At 48.4% G+C, this 16,714-nt stretch overlaps 1 protein-coding gene across 1 annotated transcript in view; it reads left to right on the top strand.

The window, feature by feature from the left end:
• Positions 1-463: 463 nt before the first annotated feature.
• The window catches only part of IRS1 (insulin receptor substrate 1), a 60,114-nt gene continuing 43,863 nt past the window's right edge, over positions 464-16,714 (top strand). The window contains exon 1 of the mRNA XM_019800192.2: positions 464-5,193. Coding sequence (XP_019655751.2) covers positions 1,456-5,172 — 3,717 coding nt within the window. The 5' untranslated portion in view covers positions 464-1,455 and the 3' untranslated portion in view covers positions 5,173-5,193. The remainder of the gene's footprint in view (positions 5,194-16,714) is intronic.

Raw genomic sequence — 16,714 nt, 5'->3', positions numbered from 1 at the left:
CCTAGGAAGGAGGGGGGGGAAGGGGGAGCCGTGATATTTACATTTTTTCCCTAATTTATCAGCAGGTTGCAGCACAGCGCCGGACAGAGGATACTCTACCGGGATCCTTCTTTTCATTTCGGAGTGACCAGAATCCCCCAATATATGCCCTTGAGCGCCCCTCTGTTCCTTCGAGGGACCTCCCTGCAGTGATTTCGGGGATTCCAAGGTGGAAGGCTGGCCCACAAGTCTCTTAGTAGACCTTATAAAAATACAGATTTCCTCACTGTGGCCTATCACCCTGAAACTGAAATCTAGCTTTTATGTTTTCTGGGAGAAAAGGGCTTGACTAGAAACCTCCCTCTCTAGGGGTCGATCTTACCTGTTAGGTAAGATCTAGCCCAGCTCCCGAGCCCCCTCCTCCCTGGACCCTCCCACTCAGGGCCCCGTAGCCGCAGTGCCCCCCCCCCGTCGCCCCCGGTCGGCGGGGGCCGGCGCGCAGAGCCAGACGCCGCCGCTTGTTTTGGTTGGGGCTCTCGGCAACTCTCCGAGGAGGAGGAGGGAGGAGGGGAGAAGTAACTGCAGAGGCAGCGCCTCCCGGGGAAGAGGCGTCTTCCCCGACTCCTTCCCAAACCTCCCCCTTTGCCTCCCGCCCTCGTCCCCTCCCCTCCTCCCCTGCCGACTGGAGCGAGGGGCAGGGATGAGCCTGTCCCTCCGGCGCGTCCCCAGCTCCCTCGGCTGCCTAGTAGCGTTTTGCGTGGAAAAGGCACTTTCTCCGCCTGCCGAGATGGGCCCGAATGGGGGCTGCAGCGGACCCGTCCGCGGGCGGCGGCAGCAGCAGCAACAGCCGCAGCGCCGCGGTCTCTGCGATTGAGCTGGTATTTGGGCGGCTGGTGGCGGCGGGGCGGTTGGGGGGTGGGAGGAGGCGGAGGAGGAGGCGAAGGAGGAGGAGGAGGGAGAACCCCGTGCAACGTTGGGACTTGGCAGCTCGCCTCCCCCTGCCCAAGGATATTTAATTTGCCTCGGGAATCGCTACTTCCAGAGGGGAACTCAGGAGGGAAGGCGCGCGCGCCTGGAGGGGCAACGCGGTGACCCCTGGCCGCCGCCGCCGCCGCCCGCCTGAGCCAGACTCCAGCCCGGGCGGCAAGAGATGCATCTTCGCCCCTTCCTGGCCGCGGCGGCTGCGAGGAGACTTGGCTCTCGGAGGATCCGGGCTTCACTCACCCTGGACGCACTGCCTCCCCCCCAGGGCATGAAACGCCCGTAAACTCCGGCCGAGGCCATCTCCTTGGCGCAGCAGCTGCGTCCCCTTTCGGCTGCCCCTCCCCGGAGCGGGGGGCGGCGTGGTTTTCGGAGTCGGGGGTTCGGCGATCTCCAGCCCTGTTTGCATGTGCGGGGCCGCGGCGAGGAGCCTCCGCCCCCCACCCGGTTGTTTTTCGGCGCCTCCCTCTCCTCCGCGGCGGTGGCGGCGGCAGCATGGCGAGTCCTCCGGAGACCGACGGCTTCTCGGACGTGCGCAAGGTGGGCTACCTGCGCAAACCCAAGAGCATGCACAAGCGCTTCTTCGTGCTGCGGGCGGCCAGCGAGGCAGGGGGGCCGGCGCGCCTCGAGTACTACGAGAACGAGAAGAAGTGGCGGCACAAGTCGAGCGCCCCCAAACGCTCGATCCCCCTCGAGAGCTGCTTCAACATCAACAAGCGGGCGGACTCCAAGAACAAGCACCTGGTGGCCCTTTACACCCGGGACGAGCACTTTGCCATCGCGGCGGACAGCGAGGCCGAGCAGGACAGCTGGTACCAGGCCCTCCTGCAGCTGCACAACCGGTCCAAGGGCCACCACGACGGGGCCTCGGCCCCCGGAGCAGGAGGCGGTGGGGGCAGCTGCAGCGGCAGCTCCGGCCTCGGGGAGGCTGGGGAGGACTTGAGCTACGGGGACGTGCCCCCAGGACCTGCGTTCAAGGAGGTCTGGCAGGTGATCCTGAAACCCAAGGGCCTGGGTCAGACAAAGAACCTGATCGGCATCTACCGACTCTGCCTGACCAGCAAGACCATCAGCTTCGTGAAGCTGAACTCGGAGGCGGCGGCCGTGGTGCTGCAGCTGATGAACATCAGACGCTGCGGCCACTCAGAGAACTTCTTCTTCATCGAAGTGGGCCGTTCCGCAGTGACAGGACCTGGGGAGTTCTGGATGCAGGTGGATGACTCTGTGGTGGCCCAGAACATGCACGAGACAATCCTGGAGGCCATGCGGGCCATGAGCGATGAGTTCCGTCCTCGAAGTAAGAGCCAGTCCTCCTCCAACTGCTCCAACCCCATCAGCGTCCCCCTGCGCAGGCACCACCTCAACAACCCCCCACCCAGCCAGGTGGGGCTGACGCGCCGCTCTCGCACCGAGAGCATCACCGCCACCTCTCCGGCCAGCATGGTGGGCGGCAAGCAGGGCTCTTTCCGTGTGCGCGCGTCCAGCGATGGCGAAGGCACCATGTCCCGCCCGGCCTCGGTGGACGGGAGCCCTGTGAGTCCCAGCACCAACAGGACCCACGCCCACCGGCATCGCGGCAGCTCCCGGCTGCACCCCCCTCTCAACCACAGCCGCTCCATCCCCATGCCTTCTTCTCGCTGCTCACCTTCCGCCACCAGCCCGGTCAGTCTGTCCTCCAGCAGCACCAGTGGCCACGGCTCCACCTCGGACTGTCTCTTCCCACGGCGGTCTAGTGCTTCTGTGTCCGGTTCCCCCAGCGATGGCGGCTTCATCTCCTCCGATGAGTATGGCTCCAGCCCTTGCGATTTCCGAAGTTCCTTCCGCAGTGTCACCCCAGATTCCCTGGGCCACACCCCACCGGCCCGCGGTGAGGAGGAGCTGAGCAACTACATCTGCATGGGAGGCAAAGGGTCCTCCACCCTCACCGCCCCCAATGGTCACTACATTTTGCCTCGGGGTGGCAATGGTCACCGCTACATCCCAGGAGCTGGCTTGGGCACGAGCCCTGCCTTGGCTGGGGATGAAGCAGCCAGTGCTGCAGATCTGGATAATCGGTTCCGAAAGCGGACTCACTCTGCTGGCACATCCCCTACCATTTCCCACCAGAAGACCCCATCCCAGTCCTCTGTGGCTTCCATTGAGGAATACACAGAGATGATGCCTGCCTACCCGCCAGGAGGTGGCAGTGGAGGCCGACTGCCTGGCTACCGGCACTCTGCCTTCGTGCCCACCCACTCCTACCCTGAGGAGGGTCTGGAAATGCACCCTTTGGACAGGCGTGGGGGCCACCACCGCCCAGACACATCCACTCTCCACACTGATGACGGCTACATGCCCATGTCCCCAGGAGTGGCGCCAGTGCCCAGCAGCCGAAAGGGCAGTGGGGACTACATGCCCATGAGCCCCAAGAGCGTGTCTGCGCCGCAGCAGATCATCAACCCGATCAGACGCCATCCTCAGAGAGTGGACCCCAATGGCTACATGATGATGTCCCCAAGCGGCAGCTGCTCCCCTGACATTGGAGGTGGGCCCAGCAGCAGCAGCAGCGCCGCCCCTTCTGGGAGCAGCTATGGCAAGCTATGGACAAATGGGGTAGGGGGCCACCACGCTCATGCCCTGCCACACCCCAAACTGCCCGCGGAGAGCGGGAGTGGCAAGCTCTTGTCTTGTACTGGTGACTACATGAACATGTCGCCAGCGGGGGACTCCAACACCAGCAGCCCCTCCGACTGCTACTACGGCCCAGAGGACCCCCAGCACAAGCCAGTTCTCTCCTACTACTCGTTGCCAAGGTCCTTTAAGCACACCCAGCGCCCTGGGGAGCTGGAGGAGAGTGCCCGGCACCAGCACCTCCGCCTTTCCTCCAGCTCTGGTCGCCTTCTCTATGCTGCAACGGCAGAAGATTCCTCTTCCTCCACCAGCAGCGACAGCCTGGGTGGGGGATACTGTGGGGTGAGGCCAGATCCTGGCCTCCCACATATCCACCATCAGGTCCTGCAGCCCCATCTGCCTCGAAAGGTGGACACAGCTGCCCAGACCAACAGCCGCCTGGCTCGGCCCACGAGGCTGTCCCTGGGGGATCCCAAGGCCAGCACCTTACCTCGGGTCCGAGAGCAGCAGCAACAGCCGTCCTTGCTGCACGCTCCGGAGCCCAAGAGCCCAGGGGAGTATGTGAATATTGAATTTGGGAGTGATCAGCCGGGTTACTTATCTGGTCCTGTGGCTTCCCACAGCTCGCCTTCTGTCAGGTGTCCATCCCAGCTCCAGCCAGCTCCCAGAGAGGAAGAGACTGGCACCGAGGAATACATGAACATGGACCTGGGGCCAGGCCGGAGGGCGACCTGGCAGGAGAGTGCCGGGGTCCAGGCAGGCAGAGCGGGCCCTGCACCCCCTGGGGCTGCTAGCATGTGCAGGCCTACCCGGGCAGTGCCCAGCAGCCGGGGGGACTACATGACCATGCAGATGGGTTGTCCTGCGCAGAGCTTCGTGGACACCTCACCAGTTGCCCCCATCAGCTATGCTGACATGCGGACAGGCCTTGTTGTGGAGGAGGCCAGCCTTCCAGGGGCCACAGCGGCGGCTCCCTCCTCATCCTCTGTAGCCTCTGCTTCCCCCACTGCGCCTCAAAAAGCAGGGGAGCTGGTGGCCCGCTCTTCCCTGCTGGGGGGCCCACAGGGACCTGGGGGCATGAGCGCCTTCACCCGGGTAAACCTCAGTCCCAACCGTAACCAGAGTGCCAAAGTGATCCGTGCAGACCCACAAGGGTGCCGGAGGCGGCATAGCTCTGAGACCTTCTCTTCCACACCTAGTGCCACCCGGATGGGCAACATGGTGCCCTTTGGAGGGGGGGCCGCCATAGGGGGCAGCAGTGGTGGCAGCAGCAGCACGGAGGATATGAAACGCCACAGTTCTGCTTCCTTTGAGAATGTGTGGCTGAGGCCTGGAGAGCTCGGGGGAGCCCCCAAGGAGCCGGCCCAAGTGTGTGGGGCTGCTGGGGGTTTGGAGAACGGGCTTAACTACATAGACCTGGATTTGGTCAAGGACTTCAAACCGCGCCCTCAGGAGCGCCCCCCTCAACCGCAGCCGCCCCCGCCCCCGCCCCCTCATCAGCCTCTGGGCAGCAGTGAGAGCAGCTCAACCAGCCGCTCCAGCGAGGACTTAAGCGCCTATGCCAGCATCAGTTTCCAGAAGCAGCCAGAGGACCTCCAGTAGCTCAACTGGACATCACAGCAGGTGCGTTTCATGGTGACAAAGTCAGAAGACAAAACTGCTTTTAACCTTGTGCTGGAATTCTCTTCCTCTTTGCCTAGGCCCCTTTCCTCTCCTTCCCATTGCTTCCTTAGGGAGTGCTTTCACAGGATGGGGGAGGGGAGGGCACACAAGGTGCTCCCTCCACCAGGACACTTGGCTGACAATCCAATAAACCTGTTGGAGCCACGGTCCAGGAGGCCTTTCGTTTGAGGTTCCCAAGTGAAGTACTTATTGTAGTATTTTCAAAACACATAGCCTATACCGGTTCTGAGGCTTGTGAAGTTCGTATATAAGAACCTTTTTCTCTTTACTGAAGTTTTCTTTTGACTATATATTTAGGTCAGTCCCTAGAAGGAACAGCTCTACAAAAATATTTGTTAGCACAGGGGCTAAACCAAACCTTTCATTTCACATAGTTTCTTGGAGCTCTCAAGGGTGATCTTATCAAGTTGCTCTGTGTACTTTAATTCTGTGATTTCACAATACCAAGGCAACATAAATAGCAGTGGAAACATCCCTTTTTATTCTTGCTGCCCTAAAAAGATCCAAGAGTAAGAGTTTGTTTAGGCCTACATATTTAGAGAGACATACCTGTCTCTTTATGACTCTCTGTAGAAAGTAATTATGGGTGACATTCTCTTTTTGCTCCTGAGCCAGGATTTGTGAAATATTATTCACACACCCACCTCACAGGCATGGCTGCTTTTGCACGGGGTCTGCAGTGAAGTCTGCATGTGTCTGGGACTCGTTATTAGTGAAGAGTTATGGAAATTCATCCCAGCGTGTCTGCCTTACAGTTGTCTGTTCTTGCAAAGGCCTGCAGGGAGACATCACACAGATCATTTGGGGGCTACTGTACACCTTCTGTAAAATTACTTAACGTTTTTACATTGAAAAGAAGGAGTATTATGTTGGGGAAATGCAGGGCTTTGGTTTTGTTTTGCATTGAATGTAAAGCCTAGGAGTACTCTTCCATTTTTAGAGCATTTATTGTTTGCCTCTAAGTTCAGGAATAGACATATCAGTACATGCTGAAAGTTGGCTTTACGTCTTCAGTGGCTAAGGCTCTATTGAAAATGAAAAACATTTGTAATAGGAAATTTGCCTGTCCTTCATTCTGTTGAGCCTATTTTCTGGTGGTCATAATTGTGGGAAGAAGAGAGGAGTATAGTTTGCAGATAATGTGATGAGTTGGCAATGCAGAAGTTTCCAGCATTTGGAAGCATTTTATTCTGACAAACTGATTATCTTGTGATAGTCTTTTTGATGTATGCTTCATAGAATGAGCTTTTAAATATGTGTCCATTCATAAGAAATTGTGCATTGGGTTCCTGTTGGTAGGTATTTGTTTATTCTGTGGTCTCAGTCTCCTTGATTCTAACCAGTTTCTAATATTTGACCCATATCATTCGCTGTTTTCTGGAACAAGATATAGGTACACAAACATTCAGACTAAGATTTTTCGGTGATACCAAGCATCATTTGATTAGCATTTAGTATTTTTGTGATTCACTAGAAGAGATTTAATTATATTTGTCAACATCAACTGTTAAAAAACTTTGGTTATTTTTAAGTGATTAAAAAAAATGACGTTTTTGGGAATGCGAATCCCTCTAATATTTTAACCATTTATATTGCAAAGTGTTTCATTTATAAAGTAATGAGGATTTGTAGGAAACAAACCCAGCAGAACCAAAATTTTCATTTTAGAGAAGACGAAAGAAGAGGCTAGGAAACAATAAATTTTCCTCACCTAGTTTGAACAGGTTTCTTTTTATAGAGAGAAGAAATAATATTTGCTGTGAAAGAAATTGATGACCACATTGAGTTTTTGTCTTTTAAAGGGGCTTTAAAATAAAATCCTCTTTATGTGGTGGGTACATTAAAAACAAACCGACCAAAGCAAAACAATCTTCTATTCTTAGCTTTCTTAAGAAGAGTGTAATATGCTGGAATAAACTTATAATCATATCCCTAATAATCTTGGAGTAGCAATACACCGTGCTTTGACAGCCCCATGCCAGAAAAATTCTACACTGTGTATTTTGTAAGATGTAAATGGAAAGATGAGAGGTGTTTGTGGTGTGTTTTAAGTGAGGCACCAAATGCTACTTGACACCCTTCCATCCTGAATTCTCCCTTGCCTTTGCCCTGTTGAGTTTAAGGATGTGATGTGATCGTCAATTTATCATCTGAAACAAAAAAATCTGACCTGCCTTGGCAAACAACTTTTCCTAGGAATGAGTATTTTTGTTGTGGAAACATCCTTTTCCTAACTTCCTCAGCAATTCCTATCTGCCTCTCTTGCTCATGGCTCAGGTAAAACCTGAAACAGGAAAGGAAGGGGTGCTAAAAGGGGTGTGTGCTTTCTCCTAACCCCTCGTTTTTAAACGTTGAGGCTTGTCTAATATTTTTCACTGTCTGTTAAAGGAGAACATATGTGAGGCAGCTCAGATGCTCAGGACTGGTGGTTGCCCTTCTCATTGACCTCATGTCCAGTTTCCAATTTTTGTCAACCGGTGCCGCAACTTCGTTCTGATTTTGATTTCTTGCTTTCCAGCAACCCCTTCTCCCATTCCCTGTTTCCCACCTCTTACTTCATGTTTCTGGCCTTGTCTTTTTTTTTCTCTTTTTCTCCATTTCATAATTTCACAGTCCTTGTGGCCTACTCTCTGCAGAGAGTGGATTGAGAGCCCAAGAAAGAGGGCAGAAAGGACACGGCAGCCCAGTTATCCTTAACCCGCTTTTACCTCAAATTTGTTTTTTAGTTTTTGAAACTGCAGCTTGGGCACATAGAGCAGGCTTTGGCAAAGGCACAGACCCAAGCCGCCCCCGTTTAAGTGCCCTTTATTTATTTATTTATGTCATTTTATTATGCACCCCCCCAAAGGGGGGGCATTTCTCCTCCTTTCACTCCATTTGCTTGTTGTGATTTCAAGGATTCCGTACCTCCAGGACTACCTCCCATCTCTCCCTCCTTCTTCCCTTCCCCTCCCTGTGTGGCCTTTTTTTGTCTGACGCATACCGTCTCAGCTCTGGCACTTTCCCGTTTCCCGGGTCACCTCCGCTTCCTGCATTCCTCCCTATTTATTTGGCAGTTGGCTCCTCTCCCTCCTCCGAGCCCCTTTAGCCGGGGGTTGGGGAATCTGTAGCGGGTTGAGGCCGCCCTCACAAATCTCCCACCCCGCCCACCTCCGGTCGCCTGGAGGCGCCGGGCTGCCCGGCCCCTTCCCCGCCCCGCCGCCGCGTGGTCCGCGGAGGCTGGTGAGCCCCGGCCCCTCGGTGCACTGCTGGCTCTGAGTGGGCGGGGCGGACGGGCCCTGATTGGCTCCTGCCAGAGCCAATCAGCGCGAGTATCTGCTGTGCTGCGGCGGGCGCGGGGTGGGGCCTCGAGCCGGGGGTGGGCTGGGGGGTTGGGGCTGGGACCTGGGTCCAGCTGTGGCCCCCGGGGCTGGGTGTCGGGGGCACCGCCCCTCCCAACTCTCCCTCCACCTCTTTCCTCTGGTGCCTGCGGAACTGAGCCAAATACGCCCCCCGCCCCCCAGAGGATGTTATGCACTCATCCTTATTCGTGCATCCAGTCCAGAATCCTAAGAATGAGAAAGTCCAACCAGCCCACTGACAGAGGCCGGAAACACACACTTCCTCTTATTTTTAATTGAGAAAAATCCAGGCCATGACCATGTGACGTGCCCCATTTTGTTTCCCTCCTCTCTTTACTACGGTTTACTACGACGCCACGTTCCTTCATCTTCCTGTCTGGAAATTCACGAGCACGTGGTTGTAGGATTGATTGGGTTGGCTCAAGATTCTAACATTTACGCCCCTTACTAATGGGAAGGAGGAGGGGGAAAAAAAACGGAGAAGGAAACACAAGTGCTGTGGCTGGCACTGTTTGGGGATCATTCAGGAAAAACAAATTTGGCTGGAAATTGTATTAGGGTCAACACTATATATTGAGCGGCTGCAGTTTGCAAAGTGCAGAGCCAGATAAGATGAACAAAAACTGACCCTTCTAGGCCCAGGGGAGCTCGCAGTGAAACGAAAACGCCAGATATGGCTTGCAAATCATGAAAATCTAGAGATTCATTGCAAGGGCCTGGGTAAAGTTTGGTACTGAGGTTGGAGGAAACGCTGCTTATGCTCTCAAAACCAGATTTGTTTTTTGACCTGTGACAGCCCACGTGACAGCTCCTCACGGCTGGCTGGTCTAACCTCCTGAAAGCTTGCTAGATTTGTATTGTAGCCCTCACATAACTAATGTTATGTGAGGTGTATTGCTTTATGGGATGGAACATTTGTTCCAATTTTCCGTTCTAAAATAAAGTAAGAGAGAGATTAATGGAGGTGTTCCCCTTCCCTTCCCCTCTCTAATAAGTCTTTCTCACCAGCCAGCCCGCATCCCTCATGCATCACTGAATCATAAGCCCCCAAGGCAGCGTTTTTCCATAGGTGTAAATGTAAGGAAGAAGGAATGCCCTGGTGTAAATGCTATGCCTTGTGCTGCTTCTGAGCCGTGGGTGAGTTTCTCTGTTGTTCCAGAAAACTTGGAGCATCTAACAATCTTCTTAATCTCTACTATTGTTTAAATAGCTTTTTATGTTAAAAAAAATCTGTAAAACATTCCACATATTATAATCATTTCTCTGATTTCCCCCAGATAAATACTATCTAGTATATTGTATATTGCCTACTACAGTAAGGGACTTGGAATTCAAAACTTCGTACCTCCCCTGTTCCCTGCTGTTTGGGTGGTTTTTTTTTTTTGTTGTTTTGTTTGTTTTTTGTTGTTTTTTGTTTGTTTGTTTGTTTTTTTGGTTTATCAAAATTCCTGGAAAATAGCTTTATGTTATCTTGAATGATGCAATGGAAAAAGCAGTTCCTGGGAGCCAGAGAACTTGAGTTAGAACACAGCCTGTGCCCTTGACTAGCTAAGTGACCTTGGGCAAGTCACTTGATTTCTCTGGACCTATTTCCTCATCAGTAATTGAGAGTTTTGTTCTAAATTATTCTGACCTCCTTTGCAGCACTAAACATAGGAATATTTTGGAGAGAATGATATTTTTTAATGGGTCAGTTGTAATGAGGATTCTTTCTGAAGAAGCTGTTGGTGGGGTCATCATGAAGTACATGAGAATATTCTGTTTCTTCCTGTTTTGGCTTTTGCATCACTCATTATGGTTTGATTCAGGACTTATTTTAACCTTTCTGGTTTGGAGGCGAGCAGACTTTAACAGACCTTATGACAATCCCTCCACAGACTACACAAGTCTGAATTTTTGGAGCCTTTTCTAGACTGAACTGAGCTCCTCCCCTTCCTCCCTTTTAAAAAAATCAAACTTGTGTGAGAATGCAAGTCAACAGCTAGTTCCTTGTGTCCTAAGGTCATCTGTTGGAAGCATACCACCCCACTGTACAGGTCAAGCTTTAACCAAGCCATGTCTATAGCATTATTCTGTTTATTCTACTGGAAATCACCCCTTCTTATGCAGGTGTTCTGTTTATGGATAATGTTTCTCATTTGTACCATCAGAATCCTTCCTTCAGTGAGGAATATCCACTTGAGTGAACAGAAAGGAAATCTGAGAGGCCAACTGAGGACTATAGGAAGTCTTCCACAATTTTTTGTTCGGTTTCAGTTTTCTCTGTCAGGTGTATGGAAAAGCTCAGTTATTGCTCTTGCCGGCAGCATGAATGTTGTGCAACTTTTTTGTGTTTTAGGATTTTTGATTGGTTAGTTGAGCTGTATACTGCTTTGCCCTTTGCAGACCTGTTATCTTGGCTGTCAAATTGCCAATGTATTCAGAAGTTCTGGCCCTTTGGGTACCTCTGTGTGGATTGCGTAATTCATTAGAATAGTCTATTGACTGTTTCTTTCAGAATTTCATTGACTTATTCTTTTCCAATCCTTCTGCTACAATCATATATATTTCTTAGCTGTATAGTATGTAAATGGTTCCTTTTATTTTGGTGGGTTGGTAATTTTAGGATAATGGAACACTTCACAATTGTAAGGTTTTGTTTTAAAGAAAGCTATTTTCCCAATGATTTCCTCATGCTACAGAGTTACTGTAAATTGTATTCAAGGAAAATAGTGTCTCGTGAATTCAGTTTGAAGTCAGTTTCACACTAAAGTTCTGTAACTCTTTTTGCCACATTTACAATTATATACTTGATTTATTATTCCTTGCCTTACAAGTCCATAGCTATGCGGCAAATGCTAAAAAGCACTTTTTAAAATGTTATTGAAACATGTTTAGAAGTTGTAATCACTTTGAATTTTAATGTAACAGAATTACATTCTAATATGTGTATGGTATAATAGCATGCTAGTTTCTAACTAATATGAGATAGTTGCAAAAAAAGTTATCGTAAAGCTTTTTTAAATGATGGTCAGGAGATGTTCTTGTCTTCCGTCGTGCTCTTGTCTTCTGTCGTGGAAATGGTAGCATCTCTCCCATTCTTGATTCACAGAAAAAAGGAGGAGATGGATTAGTTGAATATAAGATACTGTCATCTATGGGGAAAGGAACATTTTCCATCTTAATAATATTCTTGCTGCAGGCTCTGCTATAATCTATTTTTTAAAATAAAGTTGGTTGGTTAAGTGTTATTTGTGCTTCCTCAATGAGCCAGTGATCTTTGAATAATAGAGCTTTTAAAAATGATGTGTTTATATTGAAAAGGCAGCTTTTCCTTTTTTTAAGCCCCTTTCTGCATTTTCATTCATGAGGGCAGTAGAATTGAATATGTTGGTCAGGCTATAATTTTAATTGGATCATTGACTCTATCTTCAAGCAGAGAGAAAATTTGTGGTTTTATTACCCCCACCCTGATAGTTTAATTGAGTAATGTTTTACTAGTAAGTATTCACTGTTTTCCTTTTGGCTTTCCATGTTTGATCCTTTGTTTGCTCCCCACTCTGTGTCACTTTCTGCCATCCACCCTGGTCCTGTTTGAACCAAAGCCACATATATTGGATGCTAATTGGTTGGCCTGAAGAAGATGCCAGTAAACCCAAGTTCATAAACTTTCCCCCTTGTTTTCTGTTGACCGAAAAATACTTTGATGCGAGTTCTCTGATCTGCCCTGACGTATTTAGGTCATGTTGCTGAACAGTTTCACTTAATCTCGAGAAATTGATAGTTGTGTTATGTTTGTTGAAATGATTAAAGAAACATTCTCTCTCTCTCTCTCTCTTTTTTTCTTTAAACGTATCTAGTGTGTCAAACAAATTCTATTTTGCACAGACAGTCATGATTCTTAGTTTTAGGAAGGTTATGGATCCATTTGAAACAGGCAAAAATGTAAGAAAAGACATTTGTAAAAATATAGCAGTTAAAGGTCTCCAAAATATTCAGTAATTACTCTGTCTTCCACTATTATTCATCTATTATTCTCCAATGATTGTGTCCCTGTTTATTTTAAAATAATTTGAAGGGCTTGCTAGGATACCGGAAATAATCATACTTACCCTTGAATTTTAGGGATTGTGGGAATAATTAGAAGAACATTAGCTTCTTTGGTTCAAGATCAGAGGCCACCTGCTTCCCAACATCAGCATGAATGCTCTGTCTTCAGTCAAATAGGCCCCAGACCTCAGTTTCCTGTTGGTCCCTTTCCCTTTTTTCTTCAATAAACAGCAATGAACACCTATTGTGTTCCAATAACACATATTTTATTGTAAGAGAATGGGGGTGGACACATGGAACTTGAGGGGGAAAAATGATAGTGAAGGGAGTTCATCCAAGTAATTACCAAATTTCTTATGGCACAACTTATCTGAGGAAAAAAAAATCAAGATTCAGGATATGTAATCCATGAAAGTCAGCATTTTTCATATACTTACTGGGTGAAAGTGCCCATCTACCTCAAAGTATTATGCTTTTCTGAATCATTCTAACCCTGGCTTCCTGGCTGGCAATAACACCAGCTTACTTAAATAGCTCACAAGGCTCTTGAAAGTATTTGGAAGAGTGGCCCTTTTTTGGATACTCAGCTGGCAAATATAATATTAGCAAGAAGCAAGAAAAAGCTATCTTTGGCTCTTTTGTCCAATGAAGCAGCCAGGAGAGGGGTCCAGGTGTTAAATGAACAGTTCATGAGTAGGAAGCATGGGGTAAAGGTGGGGCTGCAAAAGAAATTGTCGTTTTTTCTTTCCATCCTAGAGGCCACCATTCGAGAATGTTTTTATCCCTTTGGGTGGGTGGTTTTTATTTTTAGTAGTGAAAGGCTTTAACCCTCTGACCTCTGGTTCCTGTGCTTGCTTTTGGCTGGAAGTATAATCTCCTTTGAGATTTGGTCATTGCTGTTTCTTAAGTGTGTTCACTTGCACTCTTTCTGCTTTGATGACGTGCAGTCGTATTTGTTTGTAAGTTCAGAGTAGTTTCCTACAGAAACCTAAAAAAGCATTTTTTTTTTTTAAGACCACCTAAGACCATGATAGCATGCTGGGTCTATTCACACTTGTGTTTTTCCTTTCATTTTTTGGTGTTGGCAATTCATGCACATACTGTAAGTTTCAAGTAGTTTCAAAAATTTTTTTAAAGGTATAAAGTGAAAAATAAGATTCTCTCCCACTCTTGTTCCCCAGCTTCTCTTCTCATAGGCCACCATCAATGCTGGATTTTGTTTATGTTTCCAGAGATGAACTGCTCATAAATTTTGAAGCTTAGCAATAGAAAGTTGGTGAAATGCCCAATTGCTTAGAGTCCCCACGTTTTGCACTGAAGGAACACAGCAGACAACATAGCTCTTACAGTAGACTCACTGCTTTTTTTTTTTTTTTTTAAAGGAAAACAGAAAAGGAGTCTGTACTTCCCATGCCTCTTGAGACGGTTCAGGTTATAAAAATGCATCATCTCGTATAACCCAGTGATGGGGGGGAAAGCATTAGTTGGGAAATGATCTGCTTTTCTAATTTTGAACCATTTGTGAAGGGAAAGGTGTCTAAGTGTGAGTCTGTATTACTCTGTTTTCTCCCCTGGTCCTTCTGCAGTAGCATGTAGGCACTTCCCTGCCCCTCCACCGCAGTGAATAACTAGTTCTTAATATAGTGTGGTAGGATTAACTATAAAGGTTAAGGAGCCTTTTGAAGACGTTCTGGTCACCAAGGTCTCGTATTTTCAAGAGTTCAGAAGAATTAAAGCTTTCTATTGGAATAAGCAGAAAGCATGGCAAAACCATTTCAAATTCTGGGAGCAGGTTATTTTAGACAGAAGAATTACCTGTAAATAATAGAATAAATTGTTTAGTAATTTTCTCTCACTCCAAGTATTGATAACTTTGGAGGAAATTAGTGGAATTTAGGGAATCTGCTCCATCTCCTAAGAAGCATATTACTGTGTGTATGACTTTGATAATCTCTACTTTGAACCGGAGAGGACCTCGAATAGTTAAAAACATTTATAACTGATGCTCTGATGTTCTTGCTGATTGTGGTGCAGGTATAGTGTGAATAGGATGGAGTAGTTATCATTACAAAATAGAAACTTTCAAGAATATGATAACAGATGAGCTTTAAGTCTCAGTGATCAATATTGTATCATTTTTGGCGACTTGTCAATAAGGATATGCTAAGTCAATAATATCAGTTTTCTTCCAGATCATCTGCAGTGAGGAATGAAATTCAACAACATGCAGAAACTTTTAAGAAAGCTGTTCGAGAATTTAGTCTATGAAACAAGCTAGTTTCTTAGGTGTATGCCTCATTTAGCTTTGATCTGTCACAAACCACCCCAAAACCAATGGCCTTAGAACATCAGTCATCTGTTAGATCGCAGTTCTGAGGGTTGGTGACGGAGGCTGTGTTCTGTGGGGCAGTGCCTGTCTCACCTGGGGAAGCGCACATGGACAGTTGGACAGTTGGCCGAGGACGGGTTGGTGTAGAATGGTTTCCCTCACTTGTCTGGTGGACGATGCTGGCTGTCAGTCGTGTTTGCTCTTGACTGACCCAGAGTGGGCTGACTCAAACTTCACATAGTATTTGAATGAGCAACCCGCAGCAGTGAGAGGGGGGCACCAGTACTTTCCAAGCCTCTGCTTACATTGCATTTGCTCCTCTCCCATTGCCCAAAGCAAGTCCCAAAGCCATGCCCAGTTTCAAGAGATAAAAAAATAGATCCTGGGGCACCTGGGTGGCTCAGTCAGTTAAGCAGCTGCATTCAGCTCAGGTCATGATCCTAGAGTCCTGGGATCAAGCCCCACATTAGGCTCCTTGCTCAGCAGGGAGCCTGGTTCTCTCCCTCCCTCTGCCGCTTCCCCTGCTTGTGTGCTTTCTCTCTTTCTGACAAATAAATAAATGAAATCTTTAAAAAAAGAAAAATAGATCCTACTTCTTGATGAGAGAAGCCATTGTGTCTGATTTATACATTGTACAAGTGTATTTATAAACACAGTTGTGTATACCGTCATTGACCATTTATCCAGTTGCATGTTGAATGCCTAGGATAAAGTGATTCTTAAATGTTTATAATGAATATTCCTAGCTTTGGGTGAAATATCAATGATTTCCTTTGTATTGGTGGTATCACTTTTCTTCCTTCTATTTTTTCTTTGAGAAACAGGAAAGCTTATACTGTCTCAATGAACTTTTATTGAGTTCATACTGTGAGCCAGGCACTGGGGACCGAAATAGGTGTGTCGCTGTCTTCCTGGTGCTTGTAGGAGGCAGAGAACAAAGAAGAAAACAATGAATTGCATTACTGCAAGTGTGCGGACGGGAAAGGATTTGAGAAAATAGTAAATAATGTGGTCCTGTCATTCAGGTTCTTGAAGGGATAGCAAGGATTTTTATATCACAGATTCAGATCTTTCTTTAGAGTTTGATTCTCTCTTTTATAGAATGAGTGAAAGCTGGAAGTTCACCTCTAAGAAAAACGTGAAAAATGACTACCGAGGTTTCTTACCAGAGACTGTCGTCTGTATTTTTGATGCCGTTAGTGGTTGGTGAAAATAGTTATGCTGTTTGCCCAAGGCCAGAGAACAACGCTTTCTAGCAGTCCTCAGGTGGCTCCCACAGGCCTAGAGATGAAGTATGGTATTAGAAAGGAGCCCAGGACCACAGGACATCAGGCATCTTGTACCGTCCTCCCTCTGTTCCTTCACCAAGACTGCCCTTTCCCCACGTATACAGCTAGCTGGACCAGAGCAGCACTTGCTTAGAGAACCAGGCTTTTAGTGGGGAGTGGTGGGGAGCAATGGGTGAAATGGAACCAAAGACTTGAATGGTTTGATGGGGCGCCTGGGTGGCTCAGTTGTTAAGCGTCTGCCTTTGGCTCAGATCATGATCCCAGGGGTCCTGGGATCCAGTCCCGCATCAGGCTCCCTGCTCAGCGGGGAGCCTGCTTCTCCCTCTCCCTCTGCCGCTCCCCCTGCTTGTGCTCTCTCTCTCTCTCTTTCTCTGTCAGATAAATAAATAAAATCTTAAAAAAAAAAACTTCAGTGGTTTGAAAGAAGTGTTCCCACCTGCGCACAGGTAAGGACTCTGGTAATGCGGAGTTGC

Source organism: Ailuropoda melanoleuca, chromosome 2, assembly GCF_002007445.2.
Source record: "Ailuropoda melanoleuca isolate Jingjing chromosome 2, ASM200744v2, whole genome shotgun sequence".
Taxonomy (NCBI): Eukaryota; Metazoa; Chordata; class Mammalia; order Carnivora; family Ursidae; genus Ailuropoda; species Ailuropoda melanoleuca.
Note: the sequence above shows the minus strand (reverse complement) of the source record. Positions and strands in the feature narration are given on the sequence as shown.